Raw genomic sequence first — 12,448 nt, 5'->3', positions numbered from 1 at the left:
CTTGGGTATTCACGCACTCAGAAGGGCTATCGGTGTTACAGTCCTCATTTCCAACGCTATTTCACTAGTGCTGATGTAACATTTTCTGAGTCTATCCCATATTTTTTTGATTCTACTAGTCCTCTCGATATTACTTCTGAGCCACCTCTGCCATCGGTTCCCTCTCGGTCTGCTGTTCCTTTGCAGGTTTATACTCGACAACCTCGACCGCCTACTTCGCTCCCTCCATCTCCTTCAGAGTCTTCGGATCCGACGCCTTTACCTGTTGATTTGCCTATTGCCCTCGTAAAGGTATTCGGTCGTGTGTTACTGCTCATCCCATTTCTAACTTTGTCTCCTATCGTCATATTTCATCCTCTTTATCTTGTTTTTTATCCAAAGTATCTGCTACTTTTGTTCCAAAGACATTGCAGGATGCTCTCTCTGATTTGGGTTGGCGGCAAGCCATGGTAGATGAAATGGATGCCCTTCATCGTAATGGAACATGGGATCTTGTTCCCTTACCTTCGGGCTCCAAACCGGTTGTTTGTAAGTGGGTCTAAACAGTTAAATACCTTCAAGATGGGTCTATTGAGCGGTTGAAGGCTCTTCTAGTGGCAAAGGGGTACACTCAAACTTATGGTGTTGACTATGATGAGACTTTTTCTCCTGTTGCTAAGATTTCTTCTATTCGGATTCTTATTTCCACTGCTGCCAATTGTAACCGGCCGTTGTGCCAATTGGATGTCAAAAATGCCTTCTTACATGGTGACTTGGTTGAAGAAGTTTATATGGAGCAACCACCTGGGTTTGTTGCTTAGGGGGAGTCTCGTCACACTGTTTGTCGCCTTAAAAAGGCCCTGTATGGATTGAAACAATCTCCGCGGGCTTGGTTTGGGAAATTCTCTGAGGTGGCATTAGAATTTGGTCTTAACAGATGCCAGACCGATCATTCGGTATTTCACTTGCGCACTAAAGCTGGCTTCATCTTTCTTGTGTTGTATGTAAATGATATTGTGATCACAGGTGATGATTCTGCAGGCATTGCTAAGTTGAAGTTGTTTCTGCAAAATCGGTTCCACACTAAAGACTTGGGTAAACTTAGATACTTCGTGGGTATTGAAGTTGCTAGATCCAAGGAAGGTATAAGTTTATCTCAACGAAAATATGTGTTGGATTTGCTAGAAGAAACGGGTATGTTAGGTGGCCGTTCGGTTGATGCTCCTATGGATTCAAATACAAAACTTGTGTCTGATGAGGGTGATCTATTTAATGACCCAGGCAGATTTCGTCGCCTTGTTGGGAAATTAATTTACCTCACTATCACTCGACCTGATATTTCATATGCAGTTAGCGTTGTAAGTCAGTTTATGGGAGCTCCTAGAATGTCACATTGGATTGCTGTTCTTCGGATTATCCGATATCTCAAGCGAGCTCCAGGTTTTGGATTACTATACCATTGAAATGGTCATCTCAGGGTGGAAGGTTTTACAGTTGCTGACTGGGCTGGTTCTCCTTCAGATAGGAGATCTACTACAGGCTACTGTACGTTTGTAGGAGGAAATCTTGTTACATGGAAGAGTAAAAAGCAAACTGTGGTAGCTCGATCTAGTGCTGAAGCTGAGTACAGGGCAATGACACATACCACTAGTGAGTTGACATGGATACAAAATCTTCTAAAAGAACTTGAGTTGACAGTTGAAACTCCTACTCCATTGTTTTGTGATAACCAAGCAACAATTCACATAACATCGAATCCTGTATTTCATGAGAGAACCAAACATATTGAGGTTGATTGTCATTTTACTCGGGAAAAAATATTAAGTGGTAGCATCTCTACTCCATTTGTGAAGTCTGAAGATCAATTAGCTGATATGTTTACCAAAGCACTGGGTCATAATCGGTTAAAGACTATCTATTCCAAGCTGGGATTATTTGATATATATTCTCCAGCTTGAGGGGGAGTGTTAGAATGTATATTCTTTATAGTGTTGGGTCATTATGTAATTACCCATAGTAGTTAGGGTTATTGTGTAATTATGTAATTAGGGTCTCTAACCCTTTTCTTATATAAGCCTTATTTAGAGGGCTGAAGAGATGGAATACAGAACATACATTTTCTCTCAATCTCTCTCTCTCTCTCCCTATCTCTCATGAATCTGAACACATTTGCACTGCATCAACAATTCTCTTGGCTCCAAACAAGTGTATCGATATGGGATGTGCCCAATACATGTACTCAAATTGGACAGCTGGATCCTCTAATTGTGATGATGATAGAAAAAGAAAAAAATCTCAAATTTGATAGCAAATAAGGGTTTCCTACTTCTGAGTATATTAGTATTGAGTATATTTATGGAATAATAGCATCATCGTTACACTTTTATGTTATGTTTTTAAGTGTGCAACACACCTGTATCCAAGATTTGGATATATATCAATTTTCAAGCAAGGGGTACCATTTCCTACAATTTGCAGGTTAGGGAGGTCTACACTTGGACACATATACGTGTAGCCTCGTCAATGTAACATAGCTTGAAATCCTCCTGAGGGACATGTTAAGGCATGAGCATGAGATGGTGAATGGTTGTCAATATGGAGTCTACATGGGACCTGTACCCGCATTTATCTCTCTGCTTGACAGAAGTGTTTAAGCTGAATGCTGATATCACTATCAGTTATAAAAATTAGGTTAAGATGACAGTCATTGTCCCGTGTTGGAGCGCCTGAACTGCATTAAGCAACAAGTGTGTGCTTGTAGAGGTGCCTGTTGAATATGATTATCTCCTAGTGATGAGCACTAGATGACATAAGCTAGTTGTCATGGAATGGGAGACTCAAGTTCCTTAGGGAAGGTTGGATGAGCTAGTTGGTAAGGTAGACCATGATTCCACAGGAACTTGTGATGAGAAATTATAGAGGCTGAGGGTGAGGATACTTGGAGGCTGACGGAGATAAGTTGTGCAGGCTAATACTAATAGGCAATGAACACTAGTGGTGATAAACTACGGATGGTAATGGCAATAAGCCATGGAGGCTGATGGTGACAAGAAATAGAGACGAATGTTGAGCTACAGATGGCAGGGTGATAGAAGGAGCCTCAGGTGTATGATAGAAGCTATATTTTAGATATTAATCTTGTTTTTGGATGTCACAATGTAATATATATATTTCATTTTTGGAGGATGTTACTTGTGTCTTTTCTTGTGAAACAAGTATGAACTATAACGACCTTTTGAAAAAAAGTAAGAACTACAGTCATTATATCATTTGGGTATATTTGGGTCTCTGGGGATTTTTGGCAAGGCTGAATTGACTCACTCCTTGGGCATCTTATTTGTAGGTTCAGAGAGCCTCATAGACTATATTTACTTGCCATCAATATAATAAGAAATTCTAAATCACGTGTCTTTCAAAATGAATGGAATTCAGTCTAAGTTTGCTTTTTCATTTTTATGTAAAATTTTCCCGAAAGCAATTTTATGCTATACTCATCATTGTGCTGTTGATATTTCTATACCAAGAGAAAGAAATTCTATTGAGTTCTAAATAAACTTCCATCCCCAATCCTTACCGTCAGAAGTTCCAACTTATCTCAAATGCTTGTGTACTCGAAATATATAATGGTCCATATGGAGATTGTTTAATTGACTAAAGTTACTTATTGTTGATTCTCTATTTTGGTTGCCGTAACACAGATCATTAAGAATGAAGATCTTGAAGAGCTGAAGGAATTAGGTTCTGGAACTTTTGGGACTGTCTATCATGGAAAATGGAGGGGAACAGATGTCGCCATTAAGCGAATAAAGAAAAGCTGTTTCACAGGGCGTTCATCTGAGCAAGAGAGGCTGGTGAGCTTTCTTTATATCAAAGATATCTTGTTATTTACTTCTCTTCCTTTTTATTGATAAATTAAGCACGAATATTAACCAGTAAACTGTCAGTTCTTTATAATTAAACCTACAGTAATCATTTGAAATCACATTTCTATCATAAGATGATTGACATACAGATTATGAGGCAGGAGAGGTTTATGTTGCCGATCTCATATGGCTGGGATTGGGCCTTTTTAGTTAGGTGCTTATGAGTTCATTTCTCATTGCCTTTTTCTTCCTGAATTTCATTGCCTTTTTCTGATTAAGGAAGATTTAGACTTGCCTTTAATTATTCTAGTTTCATATTTAGATAATTAGAGATAATTTTTGCAGACGGTTGAGTTCTGGCGTGAAGCTGATATTCTCTCAAAGCTTCACCATCCCAATGTGGTGGCATTTTACGGTGTGGTACAGGATGGACCAGGAGCAACACTTGCTACCGTGACAGAATTCATGGTGAATGGTTCCCTTAGACATGTTTTGCTTTGCAAGGACAGGTAATATCTTTATTCATATATTTACTGAATATAATACACTTAACACTCGCCTTTTTTATTCTCCATCGTTTTATTTGTTATATGTCCAGATATCTTGATCGTCGAAAGCGGCTCATTATTGCAATGGATGCGGCTTTTGGAATGGAATATTTGCATTCGAAGAATATTGTGCATTTTGATTTGAAATGTGACAACTTGCTTGTGAACTTGAAAGATCCTTTACGACCAATATGCAAGGTAACAGTTGCTATGTGATGCCGTTGCTGTCTATTTATTTATTTATATAGCAAGTGATGTTTGATAATTAAATGAGCAAATTTATTTTGGTTGCAGGTGGGTGACTTTGGGTTGTCAAAAATTAAAAGAAATACATTAGTTACTGGTGGTGTTAGGGGAACCCTGCCGTGGATGGCTCCAGAGCTATTAAATGGTAGCAGCAGTAAGGTGTCTGAAAAGGTGACGTCTTTACATTTATTTCTATTTTATGCAGTTATAAAAGGAAGTATATAATCTGAGTACTTGATGTTGATCTCTCTAGCGCACTTCAGGAAATTGAATATACGACCTATGTTACTAGTCTCAAGATTTTAATCTGACCAGTTTCTCCAAAATTTATTTTATACTGAAAATTCTCTGTTTTGAACTTTGTTTTAATGAAGCTTCAATGATTACATGTCTGATTGAAGATCACATTACAGCTTCCGAGTGTTTGATTTGTTAATGACTCACGTGATATTTTGGTTATTACCACTTTGGGCAAATGGTAGTGGTTGGTCACTTTTACCACTTTGTGGAAATTGGTGGGATTTGAACAAGTGGTTAAATATTTCTAATTGCAATCGACTTGGGAACTAATTATATATATAACCATGATATGTAGAAGTACAAGACAACCACAATATCTTCAAGAAATTAATACATTCAAGAATTAAGCATGACCCATGTCAAAGACCCAATCCATCTCCTGTCATGCCGCCGCCACTTCTTCGAGACTCCGTGGATGAGAGGTGGCATAGCTGGTTCATTCCGGTGCATTAAAGTCTTTTTGGAGTCAAGCAAAATGCAGCGAAGAAAGTAAGCTCCAGAAATAGCCAAAGTGGGATGAGAGAGACTTAGGGCTTGGATTTCACCACTAAACTCATGGAATTGCATCAAATGCGCAACCGTGATCCTTATGAAAAAGGAGTTATCCAGTTTTTACTTTTCATAGTCGTTGCTTTCATTCTGTTTCTTTTATTTATTGCTAGGGGGCTAGCAATATGTAAGTCATGTCATTTGCCACATCTCATTTTCTCTCTTTCCGGCTTCTTCAACTTGTGGTAAACGTAATATATACACTTATATAAATAAAAGAAAAAAAATGATTAATTACAAATAGTGTTTTAATGAGTAAAGATTGAATATTCGAATGAAATTACCTCAATCAAGGTACCGTTTCAGTCACTAGACCGTTTTAATGTATAAAGATTGAATTAAATGGGAAGGATTGGGGCCGTTTCTTGCATCAATGGAAAGCTCTCATCCTAAGGGTTATTTTCCCCTCTAACATATACGTATATATAGGCTATAACATTGTACGTAACATCCCAATCACTACGTACATGTCGTCAATATAGGTTGTAGGAAACATCCTAAAATAATCGTATATCTAGACCTGTCAATGGATCGGATTCTAATCCGAATCCGATCCGATTAGTCGGATATGGATTGAACAAAAAATTCGATAACCCGATTACGATTTTCCTAAAAAGCCTCCAATGCTTCTTTATTTTCTTTCTCCCGAAAAGCCTCCAATTTTTTCACTTTTATTAACAAAGTAATGATTCAATTCCTAATATTTGATTTTTTTCAACCTCATACAAACTTTCAACCTTTTGGACACCAGGAGCGGACCTAGACCTAGAGGAAGAAGCATGTTGTACGGAATTTTCACTTAGGGCCTCAAACATATCCCAAGCGTCATTTGCACTCTTGTGATGAAAATAAGTGTCTGCTGAAGTAACCGATCAGATGGCAACATGCTGTCGATCAGATGGCCATAACAGCCTTAGTCTCAATAGACTCCAAACTTGGCATTTACCGGCCCCAATTCCCTGCATGAATTCTGTTGATAAATCCAACGGGATTGGCTCTATAGCCATTCTTAACTCTTTAAAGAAATACAAGTTCCAAAGGTGATGTAGCCCAATAACTTCGGTGGCTCCTATAATAGTCAATCCTCATATTTCCTGTCTACATTTCTTACATTTTGGCCCTGCAGTTTATTTTAATTAATTAATTAATTTCTGTTGATGAAGTAGATGTCATTAAAGAAGAAATAGATCGCTAATGTTATTTATCTTTTCTTTTTCTGCTTTTTTGATGTGGCAGGTTGATGTGTTTTCCTTCGGCATTGTTCTGTGGGAGATTCTTACTGGGGATGAGCCTTATGCCAATATGCATTATGGAGCGATTATAGGTGTGTACATATATCTCTATCTCTGCTTTCCCCACCCGGTCACCCCCTTTCTCTCCATGCTCAACATGTTTTGCTGGAAATTGCTTCGCTTAAGAGCATAGAGAAATTCATGGTTCAATTGATTGTATTTACTTGTTTAAACTTCTTTGTTTTTCTCTTTTAGTTACTTGTCTAAACTTCTTTATTTTTTCTCTTTTTGTTACTTGTCTAAACTTCAGTAGCGCATAACTTAGTTTTGTTTTACAGACTGAAGGCACAAATAATAACTTAGTTTTCAAGGATGAATTTGAGGGACCCTGCGTTTAAATATTTTATGATGTCTATTTTACCGAACTATCTTTGCGTAAAAGTGACCCTTCTAAAAGTTTCTAAGAAACCTAGAATCGTGACTAAATTTTGAGAGCATAACCGCTAATGGTTAACTATCTTAAGATTTTTAAAAGACGAGTTTAAAAGCATATGAACATTGAAATATTACAAAAAGATGATTTTCGGTTTTCCCCTATAGAAGTAGTGTAAGCTTGATCACGACATAACTAGTGTGTACCCATAAACCTTTGTTACATGGACTTGGGTAGGTGTGTCGGGAGCATGTATCCAAGAGTCGGTCGTGTCAAATTCTCAAACAAAAGGACACTACTAAATATTCATTCTATCTAATATTGTCATTTTCTTCCCTAGAGTAAACTAATGTCTTTATGTTGTTCAATATAGGCATTTCACTAGTTTTGAAGAAATAATATAATAAATTTAAATTAGTGGATTTGTTGTTTGGGTGCATGTCCAACCAAAAGTGTAGGACACTTATCCCATACCCTTGTAGGTTAGTATTGTGTCCGACACGGGTACTTCACCTATTTTTGAAAAGTCCATGTAACATAGCCTTAATCTACAAGTGATTATTTGAAACATACTTTTAGAAGGTCAATTACCCTCAAACCCCCTGAGGTTATTGAATACCCACAGATGAAATCTTTTGAAAAATCACTTCCACACCACCTATCAGAGTTGGGACCGTTAGGAAAATGCCCTCACTTTTATAATTATATTTGATTACCTCACTGCTGATGTAAGCAAAGAAAATTAATAAATTTAAATAATTATACATAGACTACATAATATATATAGTTATATACACACACAACAACCAACATCACAACCGCCACCTCTCAGCGCCACCTCTTTCTTTCTCTCTCTCTCTCACTCGCGTGCGTGCACAAAAAAAAAAAACACACACACACACACAGAGACTCACTCATACAAACGCATACACAATTCAAGTAAAACAGGGGAACATAAAAAATAGGTTGTAAAAGAGGACATGAACAAGCCAACTATTAGTATCATTCTTTGAGGAATTCCAACCAGCTGCTCCTTATTAGTATATATATGATCAGTTGGAAAAGAGTTGAATTTAAGAGATAAACTAGTTATGCATTATTAGTGTTATGTATGATCAATTTGCAAGGTATCCCACAGTCCTAACAGAGACCTGAACAAAATATATGTGATTCAATCCTATCCTACACCAAAAAAAATCAGTAAATGGAACAAGCAACAACCTATCTACCCACCTTATCTACCCTCATAAAAAGAATAGAGAAATTATAAAACGTGAAGCTTATTCCAGTGGTATAGTTTGAAGAACAGTATCACCGTCTTGAACAAATTATGAGAAACCCCAAACTGGAAAGTAAAAAATTTCAAGTTTTCCATAAACGCCATGATCGTTTCTCTCTCTCTCTCTCTCTCTTCCCAATCTAATCACTACAGTTCCTTCCTCTGTGCACATCCTCTCTCTTCCTCTCCATCTATATTTGAACCTATATATATGCTGGGATAAGGTTGAATGGTTGGATCGGAGTCCAATTGATGGGTTTTAGGTCTACGCGATCAATAGGAAAATGGAGTCAAGGAGGTTCACCTGCGTTCAAACCTTCCGAACAATATGGTGATGATTTTCGAGATAAATCTTCTTCCAATTTTCGCTTCAATTTATTTCTCATGAAGGTAGTGTGCTGTCCATGGCATTTTGTACTCCATGAGAGAGAGAGAGAGAGAGAGAGAGAGAGAGAGAGGCGAGGGTAGTGAGCAGTGGAGAGATATATGTCTATATAGATATATATGTGTGGTTTGGTTAAAATGGCCATTTTGTAAAGTGAATAGGGTCATTTATGTCATCTTGCTTCATATATGGGTATATTGCTTGTATGTGTGTGTTTTAGGGTTAGGTTAGAAGAAGAGAAGAGGGAGGAGAGAAATCTGAAAAAAAATAAGAGGTCTGTAGTTAGAACTCTACACCCTCACTCTTATATATTAAGACGAGCATAAGTACAACAATACCCCTATAATTTTTTATTTTTTTTTATAAGTAAAATACAATTAATACCCCTATAATAATATCTAACTCTCCCCTTAAACTGGAGCATATAGATTAAACATGCCCAGCTTGGAGCCCAACCGCTGAAATGCACCATGAGCCGGCTTCGTAAGAATATCACCTGGCTAGTCGTCAGAGCAAGTATATGGAGTAGCAATCTATTTCCGCATCAACCTGTCGCGAATAAAATGGCAATTAACTTCTATGTGCTTGGTGCGCTAGTGAAAAACGGGATTATTAGCAATAAAGCACTCGATAGTCAGAAGCTGTCTTTTTTGGAGGTTGCCTGTCTTCCTCGTCTGGATTTTAAAGGGGAGGTGGAACGGATTTCTTCTCAGAAGGATCATATGTTTAGGGTGGATAGGCCCAGCACTTCCTCTCGCGAACAGGTTCTTAGGGCTTGCCTCGTTGGGCGTTTTGACAGAGAGGTGGGATCCTTGGAGGAGATTGAAGATTGGGCCACGAAGACTTGGTTGATTTCGGGTGGGGTTAGGGTTAACTCCTTGCCGGACGGGCTTTTGTTGTTCCGGTTCCCGTCGGCGTTGGAGGCTCATAAGGTCCTTGATTGGGGCAAGAAAGTGTGGGGTGAGGCTCAGCTCTTTATTGATCTCTGGTACTACAGGGTTGGGTGCTCCGGTTTGAGGCTGAGGAATAAGTTCTGGCAAGTCGTTTTGTATGGTCTGCTGTTGCATCTTTGGTGCCAGAAGCTTTTCGTCGCCATTGGTGATGTGTGTGGAGGTTTTCGGGAAGTGGAGGCCTTCGAGATGAGCGACACGGAAAGGATTGTGATCACTGTGGCTGACGGTGGTGTGATTCCGGTGAGTATTGTGGTGGAGGATGGTCAGTGGGTGTTCAGAATCTCGTTATCTGAAGAAATTGCTCCGACCATGGTCCCGCTGACTGGGACTTATGCTGGAAATGGTGTCTTAGGATCATCGGTGGCGTCGGCTGCCTCCTGTCCGATTCGCAGATCTGGTGGTGGAGGTAGATCTAAGTCGGAGCTCCAAAAGGTGGAGGTGCAGCACAGCCGGACTCAAGGTCAGGGACGTGGGAGAAGCCACGCGCCTTAGGCGAGTGGCAGTGGGAAGGAATCTCATGTGACACGTGGTTGGAGGAGGAACGACGCCCGTTGTGAGTGGAAGACAGCTGCTCCTCCACATGCTGAGCCTCGTGATCCTCGGCGCCTTTTGAATTCTAATTCTTTTGGGCCTAATGAGGTTGGGCTTCTCCAACGTGGGGCTCATGTTAAAGGCTCGAAAAGGACTGGGAAGGAAAAGCATGAGTTTTTTTTTTAGGCTTCCTTCTGGGCCGGGGCGGCCCTCAAAGCCCGCTAAGAGGGATGGACGCCTTAAGCTTGCTGGGCCTCTTGTTGTTGCTGGACCAGCCCAGGTTAAGCCAAGATTGGCTAAGGAGAGGGTGGTTAAATGGGGCCCAAATAAAAACCTCTCAATTTCATTTCAAGGTGGGCAGCCCATTTCAGGAAGGAACCATAGCCATTATGTTCCGGTCTTGGTTGAGGAGAGAAAAGACGAACTGGGCGAAGGTGAGTTTGAGCATGACGAAGGGGGATGGGGTTTGTCCGAAGTCTTTCCGGCATGGTTCGTGTTGTCAGAACCGGCTCTCGGGTAATAGATTTAACCCTCTGCAGTCTGGGTCTTTGGGTGAAGATGATAATGGTGATTGTGAGTCCATGAAGGAGGAGGGTCTCTCTCGGAATCTTTTGAAGCAACCCAGAAAGAAATGGACTAGAAAGGACAAACAGAAGTGGGTCGCCCGTAAGGATTCTCATTCGTGCCTCGGTAAGTCTTTTTTTTCTCATGTCCGGAACGCTCCATCAGCTTCTTTCTCTTCTTCTATTCCTTCTTGTGAGTTGTTGAGAAGCAAGGGGGAGGAGGTTTTTGCTGGGAGGCAGCAGATGTTGTCGCCTGTTATAGAGGGTGACTCGGTGGATGTGAGGAGCTCTACGGTTGGCTCTGATTTTGGGGATGATGGGCCATCAGAAAGGGATGGGACGGTTTGTTTGTCTGGTGACAGGGATTTCAACCGGTTGTGTGCCGGGTTTGCTGAGACATGCTCGGAGTTTTCTTCCACGTCCCGGTATAATGATTCCTCAGGGGAGGAAATGGGCAGGTCGGCCAAGCTTCTTTTGAGTGGATCGGCTAGGCCTTATTCTCCTCTAAAAGATGGCCCAGTGACTTGTTTGAAGGGTTCTGTGCCTGATTTGGTGACTGTTTGTGTGGGCAAAGACATCCGCATTTCCCTCAGCGATGAATCAGCCTCTCTTTTGGTAAAGGAACTGCAGAAGCACATATTTTTGCCTGATGTTCAAACTGTTGATTGCAATCCGGACCCTTTCATCCGGGATGGTGTTTTGGACTATGGTGAGGATTGGTCTTCTCATGTTGAGGAGGTAGTGGTGGATAAGGGAGGTGAGGGAGATGGGAGTAGGTCTCTTGATCTGATGTTGTGGGAGGAGGAGGGTCATGCTAACTTGGGGGTGGTGGACCCCCTGGCTATTGTTCTTCTAGAGGATTTGGGCAGTGAGGTGTGTAGACAGAAAGCTGAGATACTGGAAAGGAATGGGTCAAGGCTAATATTGGGGTCACTAGTGAACTTCTGGGTGTCTCTTGCAACGGCAATCGGGATCAGGCCTTAGCAATTCTTCGGGCTACGGAAGAAGGGAGAGGGGGAGATGATTTAGTTTTCCAGAAGGAGGAGCCGGAAGAAGAAAAACCTTTCTCTATGGAAAGGGGAAAGGGAGCTTAGGAATTTGGTTTCTGATGTGAATTATGATAGGGTTTCTGAGGGGGGGAAGGAGAGGGGGAGTGTTAAGGGAGGAGGGAGGGGTAAGGGGGTGATGGGGGTGAGCGTTTCCTTATGAAGCTACGACTTTGTGGGGCAAGAGAAAGGTGGTGAAGATGGCGGTGAGGAAATGGGGGGTGCAGTTGGTGTGTCTTCAAGAAACTAAGATTGATTCTATGACTGATCGGATGGTGAAGAGTTTGTGGGGTAACTGGTTTGTGGAGTGGGAGGCGCTGGATTCTGTTGGGACTTCAGGCGGTGTTCTCATTATGTGGGATAGAAGATGGATGGCTAAGGTGGATGTTTTTAGGGGGATTTTTTCTCTGTCTTGTGCCTTTGTGATGGAGGAGGATGGTTTCACTTGGGGCTTTTCTGGGGTGTATGGGCCAGTTGATGATGACGTGAGGGATGGTCTGTGGGAGGAGTTGAGTGGGGTGAAGGGGAGGTGGTCTCTTCC

At 40.8% G+C, this 12,448-nt stretch overlaps 1 protein-coding gene across 1 annotated transcript in view; it reads left to right on the top strand.

Annotated features, from left to right (window-relative positions):
* The window catches only part of LOC132268566 (uncharacterized), a 36,427-nt gene that overhangs the window by 11,402 nt on the left and 12,577 nt on the right, over nucleotides 1-12,448 (top strand). Inside the window, exons 4-8 of the mRNA XM_059769400.1 lie at nucleotides 3,678-3,830; nucleotides 4,188-4,351; nucleotides 4,441-4,588; nucleotides 4,685-4,807; nucleotides 6,722-6,809. Of these exons, the coding sequence (XP_059625383.1) occupies nucleotides 3,678-3,830; nucleotides 4,188-4,351; nucleotides 4,441-4,588; nucleotides 4,685-4,807; nucleotides 6,722-6,809 (676 nt within the window). The remainder of the gene's footprint in view (nucleotides 1-3,677; nucleotides 3,831-4,187; nucleotides 4,352-4,440; nucleotides 4,589-4,684; nucleotides 4,808-6,721; nucleotides 6,810-12,448) is intronic.

This window comes from Cornus florida, unplaced genomic scaffold, assembly GCF_030987335.1.
Source record: "Cornus florida cultivar Cherokee Brave unplaced genomic scaffold, ASM3098733v1 CherokeeBrave_3.0.0_Hap2_Chr01, whole genome shotgun sequence".
NCBI classification, from domain to species: Eukaryota; Viridiplantae; Streptophyta; class Magnoliopsida; order Cornales; family Cornaceae; genus Cornus; species Cornus florida.
The sequence above is the reverse complement of the archived record's forward strand: the minus strand, read 5'-3'. Positions and strand labels throughout refer to the sequence as shown.